This window comes from Salmo salar, chromosome ssa06, assembly GCF_905237065.1.
Source record: "Salmo salar chromosome ssa06, Ssal_v3.1, whole genome shotgun sequence".
NCBI classification, from domain to species: Eukaryota; Metazoa; Chordata; class Actinopteri; order Salmoniformes; family Salmonidae; genus Salmo; species Salmo salar.
The window spans coordinates 20,467,057-20,493,101 of record NC_059447.1 but is presented as its reverse complement, the minus strand read 5'-3'; the positions used below and the strand labels follow the sequence as shown (position 1 = coordinate 20,493,101).

Sequence of the window (26,045 nt, the reverse complement as noted above, 5' to 3'; positions counted from 1 at the left end):
CAGACACAGCCTCAACAATGACAATAGGTATGTGTACATGTCATCACTGTGCTCCCACAACAGGGCTGTATTCACTAGGAACCAAGTGGAGGGGCAGCAGGTAGCCTAGCGGTTAAGCGCGCTGGTCAATTAACCAAAAGGTCGCTGGTTTGAATCCCTGAGACGACAAGGTGAATAATCTGTTGATGTGCCCTTGAGCAAGGCACTTAACTCTAATTGCTTCTGTAAGTCGCTCTGGATAAGAGTGTCTGCTAAATGACAAATACAAGGAAAACGGCATGAACAGGGAGAGACTTGCTCAATTAGAAATGCTCCTTTTTGTTTTCAGTTTCAAAACATTCTGCTACTGTGTGCCCTAATTAATACGACCCATGTAACCATGTCATCACTGTGTTCTCACTGTCTTACCGTTAACTTGACCAGTCGCAGACCTCTGACCTATGCATGACTGGCTTTCTGGGAAAGCGTAGGAGGATACACAGACACTAGGCACCAGTCAGTCAGAGTGTCTCTGCTGAGTCTAGTACAAACACGCTGGGAAGCTCTGAATGCCAGACTGCTGAGTCTAGTACAAACAGACTGGGAAGCTCTGAATGCCAGGTTGCTGAGTCTAGTACAAACAGGCTGGGAAGCTCTGAATGCCAGGCTGCTGAGCCTAGTACAAACAGGCTGGGAAGCTCTGAATGCCAGGCTGCTGAGTCAAGTACAAACAGGCTGGGAAGCTCTGAATGCCAGTCTGCTGAGTCTAGTACAAACAGGCTGGGAGGCTCTGAATGCCAGTCTGCTGAGTCTAGTACAAACAGGCTGGGAAGCTCTGAATGCCAGTCTGCTGAGTCTAGTACAAACAGGCTGGGAAGCTCTGAATGCCAGTCTGCTGAGTCTAGTACAAACAGGCTGGGAAGCTCTGAATGCCAGTCTGCTGAGTCTAGTACAAACAGACTGGGAAGCTCTGAATGCCAGTCTGCTGAAGCACCGTAGTAGACAATAAAGGACACACATTCTATAATGAGACTCTTTCACACTTGACTGAACACACGCACAGAGATAGACAGACAGACACACACACACACACACACACAAACTCCTCCAACACACACACTCTGGACCTCTGCGTGACCTCTAACGGGCCTGAGTACTCACGGCAGCTGGAGGCACAAGAGAATTCTGGAAACAGAGTGAAACTGTATGCCAACACTGACATAATCCTTAGGGATCGAGGGGGACAGAGAGAGAGAGAAAGAACGAAGGAGGACCGGGACAATAGGGAGGGAGATAGATAGAAGGGGGAAGATTGAGAGAGACAAACGGAGAGAGAAGAGGAGGAGTTACTCTGAGAACTCCTGGATCACAGCTGTGGGAAGATTAGCTCATTGAACAGATGACCCCCCCCCCCACTAGTATCAGAGACAAGACAACAGACTTACAGAAGAAGAAGGGATGACACTGAGCTGATGTCATATTGTCCAGAAGGAGATTGTCACACTTTATTGAAAAAATACAACCTGCCACACACTGTAGGGAGGCAGGTAGCCTAGTGGTTAAGAGCATTGGGCCAGTAACCGATAGGTCGCTGGTTTGAATCTCCAAACCGACCAGGTGAAAAATCTGTCAACAAACTTTTGAGCAAGGCACTTAACCCCTTTAAGTCGCTTTGGATATCATAAGGTGAATCCACCAATTTGTAAGTCGCTCTGGATAAGAGCGTCTGCTAAATGACTTAAATGGATAAGAACGTCTGCCAAATGACTAAAATGTAAATATACATGGGTCATATGCCATTCTGCTCAGGGTTTAATGGTCAGCTTATCATATGGACCAATAGTAAAAACCCTTATGCAAACACATTGGTGCTAGATCACAAATGGAAACCAGAGAAATAAAAACCGTTTTTTCCCCCTGTACTATTATGAGTAATAGTAATGACAATATGCGTATTAACAAAAAATGTATTGTGCAATATATGAGAACAGATCAGACATTTCTCTCCGTCCTAAGTGTGGTGTCGGCGCCGCATAGCACAGCTGACCCTGGCCTGTACCTCAGACCTAGCCCAACCAGGAACCCGCATTTCAGATCCTACCACAATATGAACCTCCAGGGGGGACCTGGGCCCGTATTCAGAAAGCGTCTCAGAGTAGGAGTGCTGAACTAGTATCAGGTCGCTCCTGTCCATATAATCTTATTAATTATGATCTAAAAGGCAAAACTGATCCTAGATCGGCACTCTACGGACCCTGGGTGAATAGTAACAATGGATGACACAGAGACAAACTTTCCCTTCTATCTCCCTTCACCCCCGTATGAGATGTAGCAGTGGTTTGGTCTGGGGAGTGTTCTCTTTGTGTAGATCCTACCACAATATGAACGACCGGGGGGACCTGAGATTACTATCCGTAACAGTGGATGACACACACACACAGTAAGATAAACTTGACCTTCACCCCTCTATGACGCGTGCCAGTGGTTTGGTCTGGTGTGTGTCTGTGTGCAGGACAGCTGTCCCCATGCTATCCTATGCTAGGACTAATCTCCTGTAAGTCCTGTGGCTCCCCTGGTCTCATTCATTAGAGCATCTCTGAGTCTGACCTCCAGGATAGGCCTCTCCCACACACCCCACTGCCCCACCACCGCAGACCCCACTGGGCAGGCCCACTGATCAGAGCCCCTAGCCCCATAGCTCAGAGTAGCCTGGTCCGAGATTGGTTTGTGCTGTCTTACCAACTCCTATGGCTATTGTTGTGTGACACCTCTTGATAATGACCATAGGAGTTGGCTATAACGCACAAATAGATCCTTGACCAGGCTATACTCACATACCAAAGCCCCTGATACCACAGCCGATCCACAATCCACAGCATTCAGGCATGTTGTACAAAAATAACTGTGTCCTTCCCTTCTGAAGTGAAACGGAAAGACAGGCCAGTCTGGAGTAGCTGATACAAGCACTATGTCAGTCTGTCATCACTTTACCACAACATGAGCATAACATTACCACAACATCACATCAACACTGAGTGATGTAAGCGTTCTTTGATACGCCGGGCTCACTTTCAATCCCGTACAATATCCATCTTGGTATTTCATACATTATTTGTATCTATACTTTTGCATATAAAGGTGATCGGCTCATAGATGGAGATGTTCATAACAAGTAATAAAGCATTATATTTTCTCATAACAAGTAATACAGCATTATCGATGCTCATACTGTAGCAAGTAATAAAACATTATAGATGCTCATAGCAAGTAATATAGCATTATATTTGCTCATAACAAGTAATACAGCATTATACATGCTCATAGCAATTAATAAAGCATTATATTTGCTCATAACAGGTAATAAAGCATGATAGATCCTCATAACTAGTAATAACACATACCTGCAGGCTTTACGTAAATGTTACAAGGTGTTACATAGATCTCATACATCTTTAAAGTGGTCATATCATCCCCAGGCTATCTTCTCCTTCTATGGTACTTTCATGTCCCAATCCTCATACATCTCTGAGCAGTGTACTGTAGTGGCTTCATGTTGCTGTGTGTCTTATTAGCACCCCCTGGTGTACTAGACAGGCAGTGTTCAAAACTCAACACTTGATCTAGTCACTCTTTTTAACTTGATTGAGGAATTCCCGTTCTAGTAATTCTATTTCTATGTCGGGGACATTGGGATATGAAATAGTGGAGAGGATGTCATTGATGTTATAAAGATAAGGGTCCCGTAAATAAACTAAAACTGCCTTAGAATGAGTGAAGCAGGCATATAGGCTAGAGAATCATAGGGGGCTTGTGTGTGTGCATGTATGTATGCATTTAGTCAATGTATCTTAAATGCTATCATATTGAGAGGGAGGTATGGATGGAGTAAGGCTTTTGATTGTCTATGCATTGTTAACACCATCTATGAATACCAGTTCATATCCAACATAGGGAGCAAAGTGGAAATGTTATGACATTATGAGAAAACAGATGCTTTGATACAAATACAAACAGAGATGATACAGAAGCAATGCTATTCAGCCTCTAGTTTGTGCTTTTCCTGGTGATTGAATGCTTGAAGTCAGAGGCCCATCGATCACACAATAAAATCACAGGAGGATCATGGGAGGAAGAGTTTTATCCATCTTTGGGCGTACGTACGTTCCTTCTCTTACAGGGTCAAAACAAACCCCAATGTTTAAGATCAGGTCACAGTGTTCACAAACATCTCACATAGTCCATATTCCCCATACTCCATATAGCTGGGCTGGCTAACACCTATTATGGTGGTTTTCCACTTTCTAAATATAAAAATAAGTGCCTCCTCTGTCCAGAGCAGTCCTCAGAGAAGGTGGGAGTTAGTGGTAGAAGAAGAGGGACATTGGATGGTTTAGGGAAAGAGCGATGATGATTGGAGGATTCAGAAGAAGCTGGTAATCTTGAGTCACTTATTCCAGTCCATTCCAGCAGACAAGCTCTCTCTGGGGTGGGATGGGGGTATAGAGAAGGGTGGAAGAAGGGAGGATTGAAGGAGGGGTAAAGGATGAGATGTCCATCATTCCATCCCGTCCATTTTGGAAGCAGGAGGGAGTGTGTGTTGGATTGCCAACGTTCAGAGAACAACATTCTATCTGCGTATTCTCTTCTGTTGGATTGGTTGGTAGTGGTGGTGCGGTAACGGGTAGGGATGTTGAAGGTAACTTTCAGAAATGTCAAATTCGACAGTCTCTCTGCTTCTCTCATTGGGTGGCAGAAAAGTTCAGAAGTTGCTGAAGAGCTGGTGTTTTTTGTCCCAGTCCATCTGAGGGGCTCTCTTCTTGGCTCTCTTGGCGTGGGCCTTCTCTTTGGCCTCAGCTGCTGTGGGACTCAGGAGCAGGCCGATCTCAGCAAACGGGTCCATCAGACGGCCCGCCTCGTCCTCTCCCAGCTAGACAGACAGACAGAGACAGACAGAGATTAATATCGGAGACTACGTGGTAGTTATAGTGTGGCTTGACATACACACGCATGGCAGGGTTGAGGGCAATTCAATTTCAATTCAGTCAATTCAGGAAGTAAACGGGAATGTCACGACTTCCGCAGAAGTCGGTCCCTTTTCTTGTTCGGCGGCGTTCGGCGGTTGACGTCACCGGCCTTCTAGCCACCCCCGATCCACTTTTCATTTTCCATTTGTTTTGTCTTTGTTTTACACACCTGATTTCAATCCCACAATTACTGTTTCATTATTTAACCCTCTGTTCCCCCATGGGTTTTTGTGAGTGATTGTTTATTGTATTTTCGGTCTGTCATGGTGTGCGTGTATTTGTTACTTTGTATATTTCACATTTTGAGTAAAAGTACGTTGATTGCTCATATTTGCTGTCCTGCGCCTGACTCTCTACACCAGCTACACATAGGACCCGTTACAGGGAATTCCAATTCTTCTAATTTGCTCAATGATTTGGAATTGGTCAAATGTGGGAATGGTAAAATTGGTAGACCTCAGTTTACTTCCTGAATTTAATGAATTGAAATAGAACCCTGATGTGTAATTCTGATAATATCTGTGTTAATGTGAAACACTGTATGTGTTATATGAAATAAGAGGTTATATACTGTACACTACAATATAGTTCACACACGCATGCAGACACACATATACACACACCTTGCACGCTTTCTTGCATGTTTGTTCACACACACACACACACACACACACACACACACACACACACACACACACACACACACACACACACACACACACACACACACACACACACACACACACGTCTCACCTGCAGGCTGTTGTCTGGACTGCTCAGGTCAGAGTGGTGTGACTGGATGGAGCGGCTGGTGAAGCTGCCGTTGATCTGAGGACTGGGGGAGCCGTTGGATATGGACGGACCGTCATAGTCTGGGAAAGAAGGGTCAGAATTACTCTCTATGTACAGATCTAGGATCAGCTTCTCTACCCTTTCCTCCCCCCAATCCTAACCTTAACCATTAGTGGGGGAAATGCAAAACTGATCCACCCTACGGGCACCTTCACCCAACACCCAGAATTACAGGCTCAGATTTGGAGGTCAGTAATCTGATGCTGGTTTTGATGAACTACACCGTAACATTTCACTGTAGATTAGGCTCATCAACACCATTCCCGCCTCCTCAATATGCAACTGTACAATGTAGATGTCCAATTAGACTAGAGACTTGTCCTGAGCTGTACTGTGCCTTTGGCGTGGTTTATAAGAGTACACTTTAAATAAATATTCTGTTTTACAGATAAACACGGGTGTAGGCCTACCTTTGACGTGGCTGGCCAACGGGGTGACGCCCATCTTCTTAAAGTGATGGTCTGTGTCAGGGTCCACCACCAGCAGCCTGGTCTCATCTCCTCCTGTCTTTATGAAGGCCACAACCTCCGCATGGCGCATGCCCTCCACGTTCACTCCATTCACCTGAAAGGAGAGAAGGGAGACAGAGGGGAAGAAAGGGTGTTATGGGTGAGTGATGTTAGATGTCTCCATCTATACTGTTGTCTGGGATTCTGTGATCTGGCCTCGTCACTGTCTCAATGTTTCAATGTCTGAAAGATGTTCAAGGCTGTCTGGTTGTGAATATGTATACAGTAGGAAAGAAACAGTGAAAACTCTAGATCCTGCTGCTGGTTCAGACAGGAACAACTAAGTATCCAAAACAAGTTCTAAAAAAGCACACTAGTGATGTTGGTTGGTCGCTCGTCTGTCATTACTGGTGTGCAGACTTTACACTGGTTGACTTACAGTTGATTTCTGATACGTCCACATTGGACCAGTGCAGCAGTTCACCAGTCTCAATCCAACAACATTCTCTTTACCTGATTCAGCGTTTTAGAGAACACATTCACAACTGTCCAAAACCATGGTATAGCCTAAACTAAAATACTTATACTTATTTATTCAGACATGGATCAACTGAATATGCGAACCATTACTTGATCCAAACAGTAGAGGGTGCTATGCACCAAAACAATCATTTTCCACTGGACTCAATGAAGAGTGAGGACAATACCTGTGAGGAATCAGACACACATTTTTGCAAGATGGTACATAGAGAGAGAATATTCTGCATTCCTTCCTCAATGACGTAAAAGCTGAACAGAATACCTTTACATTCCATACCCCATTACAACAAGGATGGAACGAGCATGTAAGCTAATGGGCTCTAACAGTAGAACATAGTTTATTTGTTTCCTTTTCAAACACTTTTTTTCTCTCTCTTTGGTCATAGTAATCCCTCTTTTATTGGTTCGGCAACTTGTGAATTCAGCTGGAAAAGAGTGAGGGGGGAGTGTGTGAGGAGAGAAAGAGAGGGGAGCGAGAGTGTATGAAAAGTGAGAAGCCCTCACACCTACACCCCAGTCACTAACACATCAGTAAGTTTCCGTCGGAGAGTTTCTCCCTGTGACTTTCCACAGACTCCTGTATATTCCATTAACTCTATTCAGCTAGTACTGTAGCTTTGCACGGTGCTGCCTGCCTTAATGTTGGTACACCATCAAATATTGATGCCTAGCTTCTGCTGAACCAATAGTGTGGGTTTCAGGTATCAGTGTCCTGAGGGGGATTTTGTTTTAAAATTCACTAACGCTGCTGCTTATGAAGTGAGGGCAGTAGGAGGTGGTTGTGAACAGACTGGTCTAATACACTGTAACAACACGGCTAGATACCAGACCGGTCTAATACACTGTAACAACACGGCTAGATACCAGACTGGTCTAATACACTGTAACAGCACGGCTAGATACCAGACTGGTCTAATACACTGTAACAACACGGCTAGATACCAGACCGGTCTAATACACTGTAACAGCACGGCTAGATACCAGACTGGTCTAATACACTGTAACAACACGGCTAGATACCAGACTGGTCTAATACACTGTAACAGCACGGCTAGATACCAGACTGGTCTAATACACTGTAACAGCACGGCTAGATACCAGACTGGTCTAATACACTGTAACAGCACGGCTAGATACCAGACTGGTCTAATACACTGTAACAGCACGGCTAGATACCAGACTGGTCTAATACACTGTAACAGCACGGCTAGATACCAGACTGGTCTAATACACTGTAACAGCACGGCTAGATACCAGACTGGTCTAATACACTGTAACAGCACGGCTAGATACCAGACTGGTCTAATACACTGTAACAGCACGGCTAGATACCAGACTGGTCTAATACACTGTAACAACACGGCTAGATACCAGACTGGTCTAATACACTGTAACAGCACGGCTAGATACCAGACTGGTCTAATACACTGTAACAGCACGGCTAGATACCAGACTGGTCTAATACACTGTAACAGCACGGCTAGATACCAGACCGGTCTAATACACTCTAACAGCACGGCTAGATACCAGACCGGTCTAATACACTCTAACAGCACGGCTAGATACCAGACTGGTCTAATACACTGTAACAGCACGGCTAGATACCAGACTGGTCTAATACACTGTAACAACACGGCTAGATACCAGACTGGTCTAATACACTGTAACAGCACGGCTAGATACCAGACTGGTCTAATACACTGTAACAGCACGGCTAGATACCAGACTGGTCTAATACACTGTAACAACACGGCTAGATACCAGACTGGTCTAATACACTGTAACAGCACGGCTAGATACCAGACTGGTCTAATACACTGTAACAGCACGGCTAGATACCAGACTGGTCTAATACACTGTAACAACACGGCTAGATACCAGACTGGTCTAATACACTGTAACAACACGGCTAGATACCAGACTGGTCTAATACACTGTAACAGCACGGCTAGATACCAGACTGGTCTAATACACTGTAACAGCACGGCTAGATACCAGACTGGTCTAATACACTGTAACAGCACGGCTAGATACCAGACTGGTCTAATACACTGTAACAGCACGGCTAGATACCAGACTAGAGAGTGAGAGTTAAGCAGTGATAACCTTAAGGTGCTGACCCCTTCACTATCAGAAACACATCTCTATCTATTCTTTCTTTCTCTCGCTCTCTGTCTCCCTCTCTGTCTCTCCCTCTCCGTGTCTGTCTTGCTCTCTCTGTCTTTCTCTCTCTCTCTCTCTCTGTCTCTCTCTCGCCATTAGAGTAGGTGTCAGAACATAAGGCTCAGTGGAGTCATCACACACTAATTGGTAGAGAATCGTCTCATCCTACCAGCCCTAGTGCATGAGGAGGAACAAGCCCCCTTTGTGTTGGGCTAGGGGAGCAGGTGTTGTGTCATGTTTCATAGCAGCAGCAATCCTTCACAATCCAGCAAAACAATCCAGCCCACTCAAGCTAATTAATAGGGCCCTTGTTCATTAGGCGACTCCCACACAATACAACAGTCAGTGTAGTGCTAGTGGGCCAAACCTGTTTTTCATTGGAATACAGTGCTGTTCAAATGCTTTACAGAGCAGTCGTTTTCAAGGTACTATCATAATCGTCAGTGTTTGCTTAGGTTGTACACCCTGGAATGTTTCCAATGGTGTGTGTGTGTGTGTGTGTGTGTGTGAGAGAGAAAATGGGTCTTCACCTTGCTAACGAGCTGCTGACAGATGGACCAAGCAGTGCACCGTGCCACACAGTTGCTTGGTCAGGACATCCTCCATTAGCCACAGAGAATAACACACACATAATCATCCTCTAGTCAACCGCTGAGCCCACACACCTGCCTGGGGTTACCTAGGGCCCCCGGGGCTCTGCCTGCAGTTTCAGCAGGTATAGTGACCTAGCCACTTAGCACTAATCCAGCTAAAACGAAGAGACACAGCATTAAAACCAATGACTGAGTGACAGGGCTTCACTGACTACAGTTTACTGACACTGACTGTATAGGGGAAACTGCTCTAAGTGCATAAGGTAAAAGTAGTCCTTAACCCTTAACCCCAGATCTAGGACCAGATCAGCCTACTCCTGATCCTAACCTAAATGATTATAGGCAGTGATGTAAAGTACACTACATGACCAAAAGTATGTAGACACCTGCTCATTGAACATCTCATTCCAAAATCATGGGCATTAATATGGAGTTGGTCCCCCCTTTGCTGCTATAACAGCCTTCAATCTTCTGGGAAGGCTTTCCACTAGATGATGGAACATTGCTGTGGGGACATACTTCCATTCAGCCACAAGAGCATTAGTGAGGTTGCACACTGATGTTGGGCGATTAGGCCTGGCTCGCAGTCGGCACTCCAATTCATCCCAAAGGTGTTCGATGGGGTTGAGGTCAGGGTTCTGTACAGGCCAGTCAAGTTCTTCCACACTGATCTTGACAAACCATTTCTGTATGGACCTCGCTTTGTGCACTGGGGCATTGCCATGCTGAAACAGGAAAGAGCCTTCCCCAAACTGTTGCCACAAAGTGGGAAGCCCAGAATCGTCTAGAATAAGGGGCCTAGCCCGAACCATGAAAAACAGCCCCAGACCATTATTCCCCCTCCACCAAACTTTACAGTTGGCACTATGCATTCGGGCAGGTAGTGTATTCCTGTCATCCGCCAAACCCAGATTCGTCCATCAGACTGCCAGGTGGTGAAGTGTGATTCATCACTCCAGAGAACGCGTTTCTACTGCGCCAGAGTCCAATGGTGGCGAGCTTTACACCATTCCAGCTGACGCTTGGCATTGCGCATGGTGATCTTAGGCTTGTGTGCGGCTGCTTGGCCATGGAAACCCATTTTTATGAAGCTCCCGACGAACAGTTCTTGTGCTGATGTTGCTTCCAGAGGCAGTTTGGAACTCAGTAGTGAGTGTTGCAACCGATGATAAATGATTTTTACGCACCACACACTTCAGCACTCGGTGGTCCTGTTCTGTGAGCTTATGTGGCCTACCACTTCGTGGCTGAGCTGTTGTTGCTCCTAAACGTTTCCACTTCACAATAACAGCACTTACAGTTGACTGGGACAGCTCTAGCAGGGCAGAAATTTGACGAACTGACTTGTTGGAAAGGTGGCATCCTATGATGCTGCCACGTTGAAGGTCACTGAGCTATCTGATAAGGCCATTCTACTGCCAATGTTTGTCTAGGGAGATTGCATGGCTGTGTGCTCAATTTTATACACCTGTCAGCAACGGTGTGGCTAAAATAGCCAAATCCACTCATTTGAAGAGGTGTCCACATACTTTTGTGTATATAGTGTACTTAAGTAAAAATACATTAAAGTACTACTTAAGTCGTTTTTTGGGGTATCTGTACTTTACTATTTATATTTATGTACTTTTTACTTAATACATTTTCTCTGACACCCAAAAGTAGTCATTACATTTTGAATGCTTAGCAGGACAGGAAAATGGTCCAATTCACGCACTTATCAAGAGAACATCCCTGGTCATCCCTACTGCCTCTGATCTGGCGGACTCACTAAACACACATGCTTCGTTTGTAAATTATGTTTGAGTGTTGGAGTGTATCCCTGGTTATCCGTACATTTAAAAACAAGAAACTTGTGCCATCTGGTTTGCTTAATATTATTTATACTTTTACTTTTGATACTTAAGTATATTTAAAACCAGATCGTTTTTTACTTTGACTCAAGTATTTTACTGGGTGACTTTCACTTTTACATGAGTTATTTTCTATCAAGGTATGTTTAATTTTACTCAAGTATGACAATTGGGTACTTTTTCCACCACTGATTATAGGGACCCTGAATCAGTGGGTAGGGAGTAACTTCACTTAGCGCTAATCTAGCCAACACGGACAGGGTTTCAATGACTATAGATGAACCACTCTGAGCTGAAACTGTACACCCAGACTGTGTTCATTAGAAATCCCTTTCACTTGGTCCTGTCAAAACACAGCTGATGCTGTTGAGCCCCAGTCATACAGGAAGGGAGAAGGCCAAGGCTTTTAACTGTGTTGTGTTCAGAAGAGGACACCAATACAGGCTCTTGATCTACAAATACCTTTTTGAATATGATGTGGTGGAATGTCACAGATGGTTGCTGAATGCTGCTTTGCAGACATATTGTGGAAGGTAATGCATAGACGTAGAATGAGATTCTATTGTTATGAATTGAAGACACAGTAGAGACAGACAGTACTGTATTGTCTCAAGTATTTGGGCTCTCTGAGTGCTTACAGTATCTAAGCAGTGGGGAGGGGAGTCAGTGGAATATCCTACAGTACTGCATTGAACTATACCCTGTATTAACCCAATGGAGCCCATTGTATTTACTGTCCTGTGTAGTCATCCGTCTCTGTCTCCCTGGGCGTGTGTGTATTCAGGTTCAGGGCGGGGTATCTCTGTCTCTCTCCCTGGGCGTGTGTGTATTCAGGTTATCTCTGTCAATTACATTTCAATTTAAGGGGCTTTATTGGGAACTGGACCTTTTTTGGAACACCATTATTTTTGTCTTACTGAGATTTACTGTTAGCTCCCAGGTCTGACAGAATCTGTGCAGAAGATCTAGGCCTCTCTGTCTCTCTCTCTGGATGTGTGTCTTCAGGTTCAGGGCAGGGACTCTTTAGTCTCTATATAAACATGATAAAACCTATTTATGGACCTTAGAGCACATGGACAGGGAGTGACCTGGCCTGTTATTGTCACCTAACAGACACAGGAAGCTAACTCCCATAGCTACAGTTCACTCTCACTGTTTCCTGTTGCTGGACAGACAGAGGGACATCAAAGCATTGAAAGCAACTCCTCCCTCTAGTGCCAGTGTGTGTGCAGCCGTCCGTGTTATTCATACTGTATGGGCAGGACTGGAATGGTATAGCCGTCCGTGTTACTCATACTGTATGGGCAGGACTGGAATGGTATAGCCGTCCGTGTTACTCATACTGTATGGGCAGGACTGGAATGGTATAGCCGTCCGTGTTATTCATACTGTATGGGCAGGACTGGAATGGTATAGCCGTCCGTGTTATTCATACTGTATGGGCAGGACTGGAATGGTATAGCCGTCCGTGTTATTCATACTGTATGGGCAGGACTGGAATGGTATAGCCGTCCGTGTTATTCATACTGTATGGGCAGGACTGGAATGGTATAGCCGTCCGTGTTATTCATACTGTATGGGCAGGACTGGAATGGTATAGCCGTCCGTGTTACTCATACTGTATGGGCAGGACTGGAATGGTATAGCCGTGCATGTGTGTGTGATTGTGTGTGTCTCTCTTTGACCCTGTTGGGGTCTACTGTATGCAACTGCTCTGCCTGCCATATTACACTTTATTTATACTGTTTCCAGCCTTGTGTTTTCACCACAACGCTATGGTAACGTCATGGTAATGCTACGAGCCAGGTTAGGTTTAGTTAAACTAAGCTAGATTCTGTTTGGCTCTGTGTGAATTTCATTTGACCCTGTGTTTTTGATGCGGTGTATTTTATGTCCCGTCTGACCCTGTTTTTGGCCCCATCTGACCCTGTTTGACCCTGTTTTGGCCCTGTGTGGCCCTGTTAGGCCCTGATGTACTGCTCTGGGGTCAGGGTTCATGGGAATGTGTCTTGGGTCTGATTGAGAGGGTGTATGGTGAGCAGGATCAGTATGTTCCACACGTCTGCTTCTCCCCTGTCTGTCTCCTTCTATCCCTCTATCTCTGACCCTCTGCTATCCCCCCCATCCCTTCTTTCTCCCACACATTCATGCCTCATATGTTTCTCTCCCGTCTGTATCCTGCTTTCAGACTGATGAACAACCTCTCCCCTCTATCAGCCTGTCATCCTTAATCTCAATTAAAACATGTGAGAGATGAGGCCGGAGTCCAGGCCGTGTTATAGCAGTGGTATCGTTAGAGGGGTTAAACCAGGCACATGTGGCCCTGCACACGCATGAAGGATGAGCATTGAGACTGCTGCCACACGAGGTCACACCTGTGTACACACACACTGATAAGCACAAACCCAAACAAACATTCACAAGCAAGCACACATCCATTTGCATGTACATAGGGGAGTAAAAGGCCTCTTGGGGTCTCACTCTGTATCCCTTATCTCAGACACATGTTCAATCACCCCACTCCCTCTCTCTCTGACATGTTCTATAAACCCCCTTAATTAGGGTGTTCCAACCCCATTTCTCAAAGCCCACCTCATTAGGGTCTCATTAGGACCATTGTAAACTAGCTGATTGGAGTCTGTCTCCTTCTCTCTCACCACTTGTCTAAAGTTTACGTCTAAAGTTTACAAACCAAGCATCTACTGGTCCATAGTTCCATGATTATTAAGACATCAGACTCCCTCCTCCCTCCCTCTCCCACCAATCCCCTGCACCTCTATCCTCCTCCTGGACTAGCCCTTCTTCCCAGCCTCCTCCTCACAAACCTATCCTCCTCACCTTCATGAAAAATAAACACCTTCATGGAGCTCCACAGTCCCCCACCCTTCTTTAGTCTCTAACCACTTGCCCTCTTTCGACACCCATCCTTCCCTCCTCCACCCATCCCCTCTCTCCTCACCTCTATGAGTCTGTCCTGTGGTCTGAGCCCGGCGTGGTCGGCTGGAGACCCAGGGTCCAGGGAGCGGATGTACTGGCCCGGCCGGGACTTCTCACTGTGCAGGTTGAAGCCGTAGCCAGTCTCGACCCGCACCAGGTGGCACAGCCTGGGGAACAGCTCCGATGGGTCCACTGGTGGCCGCGCCACCTGGACATGGGCATTAACATGGGCCAGAGCCTCCTGTAGTGAACAGAGAGAAAGATACATAATATAATCTACAGTCTAGTCATATACACTACTGAGTACTCAAAGAAGTCTTGTCAAATTTAAGTACAGAAAGAAGAAGTTTGGATCCCTCCAATAGTCTTTATTGCTTGTTTGTGTTCTCTACCAAACAAACACCACTAATGTATTTAATTTGTTGTCCATTATCACAGGGAAATGAAATGTGTCTTCTGATTGATCCCAACCCCTACCTATCTACTGTATATCCTGTTTAACTTGAAGCAGAACAGATTGACGATACGACCCCTACCTATCTACTGTATATCCTGTTTAACTTGAGTCAGAGAAGCAGAACAGATTGACGATACGACCCCTACCTATCTACTGTATATCCTGTTTAACTTGAAGCAGAACAGATTGACGATACGACCCCTACCTATCTACTGTATATCCTGTTTAACTTGAAGCAGAACAGATTGACGATACGACCCCTACCTATCTACTGTATATCCTGTTTAACTTGAGTCAGAGAAGCAGAACAGATAAGATACGACCCCTACCTATCTACTGTATATCCTGTTTAACTTGAGTCAGAGAAGCAGAACAGATTGACAATACGACCCCTACCTGTCTACTGTTTTTCCATTTTTTGTTGTTGAATATTTTCTTTTTGCATTTTCCAATTAAGAACATTCAAAACAAAAGTGAAAATATGTTAGACAACAAAGGACAAAGTGACGGTAACAGACGAGCGTAATAAAAAAATTAAAATTATATATACGGACATACATAATACATAAAAAACATACATGATACATAAGTCATAATAAAGAGTAAAAAAAATGAGACATTGAATCATATGGTCACCTGCTGTAAGCTACATATTATACATTACGTGTGAAACATTATATAAGAATTATATAGAGAATCAATCAATGTGATGTGGGGGGAGATTCTCCATACAGTCAATAAAAGGTTGCCAAATTCTGTAAAATGTCTTTAACTTATTCCTCAAGCAGTAAGTGATTTTCTCCAGTGGGATACAACTATTAACTTCCGATAGCCACATTGCAACTGGCAGGAAGGAATCCGATTTCCATTTCAAGGCAATACATTTCTTGGCAATCGCTAGCAATATTTCTGTTAGCTTTATAGTATGACTTTGCCTAAGATTGGTGTTAGTATAGTTACCCAGAAGACAGACCTCGGGGTCTAAAGGGAATGCAACCCCGTGGATTGAGGATATGGTATCGCATACCCCCTGCCAGAAACCATGTAGTTTTGAACACTGCCAAGTGGAATGGAGGAATGTTCCTTCATCTGAGCCACATCTAAAACATAGGGAGGAGATATCAGGGTTGAACTTGTGCAGTCTAGATGGGGTGATATAGAGCTGATGGAGGAAATTAAACTGGATCAATCTGTATCTGGAGTTCAATGTGGATGTAACACCATCCCTGCATAGGTCACTCCATAGGCCCTCATCAAGATCAATACCCAGATCTTTTTCCCATCTGAGTCAGGGTTTATCTAGCTCAGGCAGTGTTAGTACTGACATAAGAGCATCGTAAACACGGGAAATGGTCTTGAATAGTGGTTGGTCTGCATGGCAGAGTTGTTCAATAGGTGACATCTTAGGTAGATTCCATTGTCCCTTGAGAGTCACCCTAATAAAGTCTCGTAGTTGTAGGTAGCTAAAGAAGTCCCTGTTAGACAAGTGGTATTTCTGTTTCAGCTGTTCAAAAGACATAAGAACTCCCTCCTCATAACAGTGTTCCAGAAGAGTGATCCCCTTATCAGACCATGGTCTAAAGTTACTATTCTGGAAAAACATAGGGATCAATCTATTGTTCCATAAAGGGGTTTTAGGGGAGAGAAATCCCCCTCGTCCGAACAGCTCATGCAGTTTGCACCATGCCAGGACAGAATGTATGATTAAAGGGTTGTCTGTGATGGTTTTTTATAGATTTTCTGTCCCATTTGTAAAACAATTCTGCCCCCGTGTCATCATTCACCTCAAGCTTTTCAATGTTCAACCATGAGGGAGAGGGACCATTGTCAAACCTCTGAGCCAGAAACCTAGACTGTAAAGCCCAGTGGTACGTTCTAAAATTGGGGAGGTTTAAGCCCCCTTGAACGTAATCCAGGGTCAGTTTGTCCAGGCTAACCCTCAGGGTTTTGCCATGCCAGATAAACCGTCTAGTCAGCTTGAGAGAGGAAAAGAATGCTGCGGGCACAGGGATAGGGAGAGATTGAAACAAATATAGAAATCTGGGCAGGATATTCATTTTAATCACATTGAGTCTACCCAGTAGAGTGAGAGGCAAGTCCATCCACTTACACAGGTCACCCTCCACCCTTTGCAACAAGCTGGCCAGATTGAGTTTATAGAGGTTGTTCAGGTTACCATCCACCATTATGCCCAAATATGTGAAGCCCAGAGGCGACCATCGAAAAGGAAACTTGTGCTTGATGGTATGATGGTCAAAGACAGGCAACGGTAAGATTTCGCTTTTATCGAAGTTAACCTTATATCCAGAGAAAGAACTATAACACTGTAGTAGGATCTGCAAGTGAGAGAGGGAGTGTTCTGGGTTTGTTAGAAATAAGATAAGGTCGTCCGCAAAGAGTGATAATTTATGGGTATGGGGGCCCACCTCAAAGCCATGTATGTCAGGGCACGATCTAATAGCCTCAGCCAACGGTTCGATGGCGAGGGCAAAGAGGTGGGGGCTAATTGGGCAACCTTGTCTGTTCCCCCTATAGAGAGGGAAAGAGGAGGAAGTAATCCCATTGGTAGCAATCCTAGCTTTAGGAGATTTGTAGAGTGATTTTATCAAATTTACAAACACAGTACCTAAACCAAACTTTTCCAAGACGCGAAAGAGGTATGGCCATTCAACCCTATCAAAGGCCTTTTCAGCGCCGAGGGAGACTGCGACACTAGGTATTTTGTTTTTGTTAGCAAGGTGAATTATATCAAAGAACCTTCTGAGATTATTGGAGGACAGTCTATTAATTATGAAGCCAGTCTGATCTGGGTTGACCAGCAGGGGAAGACATGACTCCAGTCTCTTAGATAGCATCTTGGTGACCAGTTTACAATCTGTGTTAAGGAGAGAGATTGGTCTATAGGAGGCGCACTTTAGCGGGTTTTTCCCTTTCTTGTGGATTACAGTAATCACTGCTTGAGAGAAAGACTCTGGAAAGCAGTTGTCTTTCCCCGGCTTTTTTAAGTACCTCCATAAGGTAGGGGATCAACAGCTCCCTAAATTCTTTATAGAACTCTGGAGGGAAGCCATCCTCCCCAGGAGATTTATTAGAAGGTAAGGATTTAATGGCTTCCACCAATTCAGGAACTGAGAAGTTTTCACTCAGGCGCTCTCTGTCTTCCTCTGACAGGCATGGGAGGTTGAGAGAGGAGAGAAAGGAGTCGATCTCTGATAGATCATCGCTTGATTGGGAAGTGTAGAGGTCTTCATAGTATTTCTTAAAGGTATTATTAATTTCGGTAGGGTCGAAAGATATCTCATTAGTAAGGATTTCTATAGCATTAATTGTCCTCTTACTTTCCTCTGCTTTCAGTTGCCATGCCAGTACTTTGTGATCTTTCTCTCCAAGCTCGTAATAACGCTGTTTTGATTTAGTGATGGCCCTCTCAGCTTGATATGTTTTCAGAATATTATATTTCAGTTATTTATTTACCAAAAGCCTGTATAGATCTTTAGTCGGGCCTCTTTGGTAGGTTTTCTCTAGCTCAGAGATTTCAGATTCAAGGACATTCAGTTCCGCACCGTGTTTTCTCTTCAACCCTTTAGTATAGGAAATGATCTGTCCCCTCAGATAGGCTTTCAATGTGTCCCAAAGAATGAAACTGTCAGGAGCGGAGGGTTTGTTTGTCAAAGTAAAAATATTGATCTGCGCTTTGATAAATGCAGAAAATGCAGGTTGCTTTAGAAGTGTAGAATTTAGTCTCCATCTATATGCTCCATTTACCTTGTTAGGAATGGAGCTTGATAATACCAGAGGAGAATGGTCACTAAGCAATCTGGGGAGATACTCGATATCTAACACTCTATGAAACAGTTGGGTCGATAGTAAAAAGTTATCTATGCGTGTGTGTGTTGTGTGGGTGTGAATAAAAAGAGTAGTCCCTATCCTGTGGGTGCAACTGTCTCCAGATGTCTAGTAAATTAAGATCTTTCATGAATGACATGGTGAGCTTGGCGGCTTTGGTAAGAAGGGAGGGTTTATCCGAGGACCTATCAAGAACTGTATCTAAACAAACATTTAAATCTCCTCCAACCAGTAGCCATCCTGGTGGTGCTTGAGCGACCTGAAGGAAGACATTCTGTATAAACATATGGTCATCGAAGTTAGGAGCATAAATATTCAGCAGGGTCCAAGACTCTGAAAACATATGGCCCTGCACCAAAACAAACCTGCCCGAGGGATCAGAGATGGTGTTGTTGACGCAGAAGGGGATGTGTCTACTTATCAAAATTGCAGTTCCCCTTGCTTTGGAGTTAAAAGAGGACGCGAAAACTTGTCCTACCCATTCCCTCTTCAATTTCTTGTGTTCGCTGGCTGTAAGATGTGTTTCTTGTAGAAACACAATATCGGCCTTTCATTTCTTAAGGTATGTATAGACTCTTTTCCTTTTAATCGGGCTGTTAAGCCCTTTTACGTTGAATGTGACATATTTTAGTGGATTAAGCATAGGATGGGTTTCAAATATGTAACCGAATGGAAATCTCTCATATGTAAATAGTCAGGAAATGTTTCAACTTTGGTTTGAACACAGAAGTGACCTATGTGTCTCTTTAGGAAGGAAGCAACAATAAACATGGAAAAAAATGTGGAAAAAAATCCCACCCACCCCGATTGTCAGACTAAAACAACAATCCCAACAATCAAACATGAATACACTTGTAGAGATAAGTTGCTGCTCGCTTTCCACCTTACTCTTACTAGCTAAACCTTGGCGTAAACTAAAACCTGCGAGCTCTCTAAGTTGAAAACAAACGTTGTGAATAGACATTTCTGGCTGAATATTTACTGCCCACGGTAAGGGCTGCTTGAGTCTCTTTACTGGAGAGGAGAAACATAAATGGGGGGAAAGCAGTGGGCCTAAGCCCACTTATTGCCTCGCCCAGTGGATCTTGACTAAACCAAAATATACTCTCCTGTAAATGTAATATAACTCACCCCGGGGAAAAACGGTTAGTTGAAAATGTACAAATCAATTATAGCGACCGGATAGCGGGGTAAACGGATCCATATTCCAAGAAGATATCAGCAGTTCAGTCCAGCTAAGAGAAAATAAATAAATTGGATCTTATCCCCCAGAGAGACCGTTTTTCAGACGCGGTTCCGTTCTTTGAGAAAGGTGAACACTTCTCCCGGTGTGTTGAAGATATGGCATCGGCCTTTGTACTGAACTTTCATCCGCGCAGGGTGGATGAGGTAGCCGGTGATGTTCTTCTCCTTCAGTGCTTTGGCGGTAGGTCTGAACTGCTTGCTGGCGAGATCGGCACTCATATCCGTGAAAAGGCTGACCCTCTTGCCATTGATGGTGATGTCCCCTTTGGCTCTTGCAAGTTGCAGTATCTTCTCTCTGTCTTGGAAACGGAGGAACCTGACCAGAACGGCACGTGGGGGCTCCTCTGGCCGGGGTTTGGGCGCAGATGTTCTGTGGGCGCGTTCGATTTCCAGGCTTGGTGAAGTTGATTATGCCTAGGACATCCGGGATCCATTGAGTGAAGAAGCAGACCGGGTCACGGCCCTCGCTGTCCTCTTTCAATCCCACCACACGGATATTACTACGTCTGCTCTGGTTCTCCATCTGTTCTACTTTGTTTTTGAGGTAGGCATTATCCTTCTGCAGTTCTATCAGAACCTGGTCATGTCGAGCGATGGTATCCTCAATTGTGCTAATGCGCATCTCGGCCTCAGTCGTTCTCAGAAGGAGATCATTCATGGAGGATTTCAGGTCGTCGATGGAAGAATGGAGTTCAGCCGATTTCTTGTCAATTTTCATAGAAAGACCTTTGTTACCATCCTGAATTTCCCGGAGGAGAGTAACGAGGCTGCCGAGAGCAACAGTCTGGAACTGTCGTCTGAGTTATGAGGGCTAATGCTAAACTTGCTAGCTGTGGCGTTATCGTTATCTTGGGATTCAACGACGTTTTGGTCGTCCTTCTTGCCTCTCGGTCGGAGGTCCATGGCTCTTTGGGAAGGTAAGTACTTGACAATTTATCAGCCGATGTTAGAATATTGTTTCAACGTTGTTATTTAGGTAATAATACGATAACTTTGAAGAGCTTGGTTTGTCAACGTCTGTTCAGCTCTGCGGCATCACGTGCTCCCCTGTATATCCTGTTTAACTTGAGTCAGAGAAGCAGAACAGATTGAAGATACGACCCCTACCTATCTACTGTATATCCTGTTTAACTTGAGTCAGAGAAGCAGAACAGATTGACGATACCACCCCTACCTATCTACTGTATATCCTGTTTAACTTGAGTCAGAGAAGCAGAACAGAAAGATACGACCCCTACCTATCTACTGTATATCCTGTTTAACTTGAGTCAGAGAAGCAGAACAGATTGAAGATACCAACCTAATGATATTGTTTAACTTGAGTCAGAGAAGCAGAACAGATTGACGATACGACCCCTACCTATCTACTGTATATCCTGTTTAACTTGAGTCAGAGAAGCAGAACAGATTGAAGATACGACCCCTACCTATCTACTGTATATCCTGTTTAACTTGAAGCAGAACAGATTGACGATACGACCCCTACCTATCTACTGTATATCCTGTTTAACTTGAGTCAGAGAAGCAGAACAGATAAGATACGACCCCTACCTATCTACTGTATATCCTGTTTAACTTGAGTCAGAGAAGCAGAACAGATTGAAGATACCTACACGTATTATGTACAACACCAGCACATGTACTAAGGCCATATGAGCAGAGAGAGAAATCCTCTGTGACAGATCATTCTGATGTTATTACAGTAAGATGACTGTCAAAGAAATAAAATAGTTATTACACCACAGGAATGTTCATATGTAGGCCTGCATCTCCTTAACACTGCTAGCCTATCAGTGGAAAAAACATTCAGCAGGTTCTCTATACTGAGTCTATAGTTGTAATGTAAATGATTTGGACTAGTATAGAAAGACAATCTCCAACTCAAAGACCTTCACCTTGTATAAGACTAACTCATCCCAACACCACATCATAACAGTAAATGTTGTGTTGAGTATCTGTGTAAAAGGTCACAATGAGCATCTAGGTTCATTCACCAACAATACGTGTCACTGGTGTCAGAGTGTTATTAATGACATGGTGTAACCTCACCTCCACTGTGGGGTGATAAAGAGTTGTTAGGGAGTGGTAAAGGGGGTGTAGGGGGTCTGGGCTAACCCCCATATGGGACCCTATCCCTCAAACACCCAATGCAGAACACATACCTGACACACGCTATCAGTGTGTGTGTGTGTGTGTGTGTGTGTGTGTGTGTGTGTGTGTACACTATCACACAATATCTGCATTATACATCGCCTGTCATCAGACAATACATCCAGTCCTGCCAAGGTATTTTTAGTAGACAGACACACAGGGTGTGGTGCACCATGTTGGCTCACATGGAGGGACAACAACAATGGTCGGCCATTCGCTGGGCATAGAGGGAGACAAGGAGGGAGGGATGGGTGTGGGATGGAAGGAGTACGCAGATGTATGGATGTCACTTTTAGAAGTATTACGAGGTAGATATCTAATAGGGGAGGGAAAATCTGTTTTAATACTTACTAAATCTCTCTCTCTCTCCTCAACACCAAAATATAAAACATGGCCCATTTCATGGACAGAATTCCATAAAATTGCTTAACCCAACAGCGTTCCGGGAAGGATACCCTAAGAAAGTCATCCAGGCCTGGTCTGGAGTACAATGGAATGATTCAGACTGATTTCATTCAAATACATTTTTATTGGAGGAGAAGCAGGAAGTGACCGCAAGGCCAGGATGAAGGGGTGGGGCTTAATACAGAGAGGTCACTTAGCTATTAGCACACAGGGATCTGTCCTGGATCCACATAGAGAGAGATGGAGGAGGGAGGGAGGGGGAAAGCGAGATTAAGAGAAAGAGAGGAAATAAAGAGAGGAAAGAGGGAGAGAGGTATAGAGAGATGGAGAGAAAAAGTTGAGGAGAAGAAAGAGAAAGAGAGGTTGTGTGTGTATGAAAGAGAAAGAAGAAACGAGAGAGTTGAAACAGAGTGAGTGAGTGAGTGAGTGAGTGAGTGAGTGAGTTAGGAAGGTCTGAGAGTAAGATAAACAGTGTGAACAGCCCTGCTGGTAGACATTAGCAAGGGGAGACGGCCGTCCCTGCCAAGCCAACCTCTGACTGCCTCTAGATGCCCGTCCACACAGCACTAATCACCCCCTGGAGGGTGGCCCATGTCATCGTCCCTCTGTACGTGTGTGTGTCTTCCTCTTTATGTGCCAAAGGCTCCCTTCGCTCTACCTTAGCCAGCACCGTCTGTGAGGCCCAATCTAGGCCCGAGGTGCAGCGAAACGGGAGACGTCTTATTAAAGAGTGGTGATTGGTTAAGGCTTGGAGGAAAAACAATGCATCAGTTAAAAAGAAGGGACTTGGAAGATATGCGAAGCCTCCTGAGGATCTGTCCAAGCCAAGTGGTCATAACAACTCTGACAATACTGTATATCTAAATGGGATTTCTCTATTTCTGCAAGCCAGATGGCAATGATCAAATGTCAGTACACCAACAGTCGTTCATGTGATTGTTTTCTCCTGTTTCTGAAGGGCAAGATAACATATATTAAATGAATGGAGAAAAAACAGAGGAGAACTAAACAAAGGAAAATAATCAATGTTATGAGATGTATGTTGTGACACGATCATTATGAGACGATGCATGTTATGACACAATCATTATGAGACAATGCATGTTATGACACGATCATTATGAGACGATGCATGTTATGACACGATCATTATGAGACGATGTATGTTATGACACGATCATTATGAGACGATGTATGTTATGACATGATCATGTTGAGATGATGTATGCGCATACCTTATACAAACATTAAAGAAGTGGTTGTTACATGTGGTGTACTGCACTGAGCTTGGTGTTACAACATCTTTCAGTTATAGTCACTCTCACACCTGTGACGGGTGTGGAGGGACTGGTTAGTTGAGCTGACAGCCAGCAGAGATAGAGAATATAAATCACAACACTGCCAAATATGGCCGCCCTCCAGGCTTCACTCCTCCAACCCCACTTGGCAACAGTGTGGGAGTTTTGGAGCCAACTGGGAACAAGAATAAGAGGTATTTCCTATCTAGGTTAATGACGATATCTGGAATTCTGGATGGATATAAAGCCAGTGTACATGTGGTAGTTTCATTTCCTACTAGATTAGTTATTTTTCAGGTGGGGTTAGGCAGTTTTCAACCTCCACCCCTATTTATGAGGGAAAAATGGACAATTCCAACGCTATCACTGTAGAAAAGATTTGGATTGATTTGGGGGGGGGGTTCTTTGATTTTCTCTCTAATGGGTCAGTGGCTTTTAGATATTTTGATGAGAAACAGAACAAAATCGAGTTTTTGCTTTTTCCCTTCTGTCGGCAAACAAGCCTATAATCAGGAAATCACTTCATGGTGAGAACGCCATCTTTGTTTTGGAAAATCGAGTGTTCTGTTTAGGAACTCTGTACAGAATGACATTCTCCACTCCCATTCCAATATGTGTGAGCTACGTTTCTGTTCTGTTCTGAACACGGCCATTGGAAACTAACAGGCATAAATTCTAATTATTCCTAAAGGAAAATCCAAACAGCATGTTTTCCACCTTCATGATATCCATACAACATCGTCAGGCTGAGTGTAGGGCTTTTCCTGGTCAAGTTACATTGTCAGGAAACAGTATGCACTGTAAGTAGAGTCAGGAGTTTTTCCTGACCACATGACCTGACCCGGAAGAACTCAAGGCCCTGGTATTAGGATAGAACTAGGTCCTGGTATTAGGATATACTGTAACTAGGTCCTGGTATTAGGATATACTGTAACTAGGTCCTGGTATTAGGATATACTGTAACTAGGTCCTGGTATTAGGATATACTGTAACTAGGTCCTGGTATTAGGATATACTGTAACTAGGTCCTGGTATTAGGATATACTGTAACTAGGTCCTGGTATTAGGATATACTGTAACTAGGTCCTGGTATTAGGATATACTGTAACTAGGTCCTGGTATTAGGATATACTGTAACTAGGTCCTGGTATTAGAATAGAACTAGGTCCTGGTATTAGGATAGACCTAGGTCCTGGTATTAGGATAGACCTAGGTCCTGGTATTAGGATAGACCTAGGCCCTGGTATTAGGATAGACCTAGGTCCTGGTATTAGGATAGACCTAGGTCCTGGTATTAGGATAGACCTAGGTCCTGGTATTAGGATAGACCTAGGTCCTGGTATTAGGATAGACCTAGGTCCTGGTATTAGGATAGACCTAGGTCCTGGTATTAGGATAGACCTAGGTCCTGGTATTAGGATAGAACTAGGTCCTGGTATTAGGATAGACCTAGGTCCTGGTATTAGGATAGACCTAGGTCCTGGTATTAGAATAGAACTAGGTCCTGGTATTAGAATAGAACTAGGTCCTGGTATTAGAATATAACTAGGTCCTGTATTAGGATAGAACTAGGTCCTGGTATTAGAATAGAACTAGGTCCTGGTATTAGAATAGAACTAGGTCCTGTATTAGAATAGAACTAGGTCCTGTATTAGAATAGAACTAGGTCCTGGTATTAGAATAGAACTAGGTCCTGGTATTAGCATAGAACTAGGTCCTGGTATTAGCATAGAACTAGGTCCTGGTATTAGCATAGAACTAGGTCCTGGTATTAGAATAGAACTAGGTCCTGGTATTAGCATAGAACTAGGTCCTGGTATTAGAATAGAACTAGGTCCTGGTATTAGGATAGAACTAGGTCCTGGTATTAGGATAGAACTCCTAGGGAAAAACTCCTGACGCTTGCTTCTAGTACCTACTGTCTGGTCTCTCTCACACATAGACATACAATCACTATTGAGATGATATTTCTATGCTCTCATCCACTCCCTCCCTCCACTCACCAGTCCCTACCCAGTCTCCAGTCCCTTTGGCCCCTCCACACTGAACCACCCAGCTTCTCCAGTCCCTTTACCCCTCCACACTGACCCTCCCAGACTCCCCAGTCTCCAGTCCCTTTGGCCCCTCCACACTGACCCTCCCAGACTCCCCAGTCTCCAGTCCCTTTGGCCCCTCCACACTGACCCTCCCAGACTCCCCAGTCTCCAGTCCCTTTGGCCCCTCCACACTGACCCTCCCAGACTCCCCAGTCTCCAG

At 44.4% G+C, this 26,045-nt stretch overlaps 1 protein-coding gene across 2 annotated transcripts in view; it reads right to left on the bottom strand.

Moving 5' to 3' along the window:
- Positions 1-1,454: 1,454 nt before the first annotated feature.
- LOC106606537 (Na(+)/H(+) exchange regulatory cofactor NHE-RF2) overlaps positions 1,455-26,045 on the bottom strand; it is a 61,557-nt gene continuing 36,966 nt past the window's right edge. For both annotated transcript variants that reach the window (XM_045719912.1, XM_045719913.1), the window contains 4 exons: positions 14,410-14,628; positions 6,266-6,419; positions 5,757-5,875; positions 1,455-4,906 (listed from right to left, as the gene is read on the bottom strand). In XM_045719912.1, coding sequence (XP_045575868.1) covers positions 4,739-4,906; positions 5,757-5,875; positions 6,266-6,419; positions 14,410-14,628 — 660 coding nt within the window. In that variant the 3' untranslated portion in view covers positions 1,455-4,738. The remainder of the gene's footprint in view (positions 4,907-5,756; positions 5,876-6,265; positions 6,420-14,409; positions 14,629-26,045) is intronic.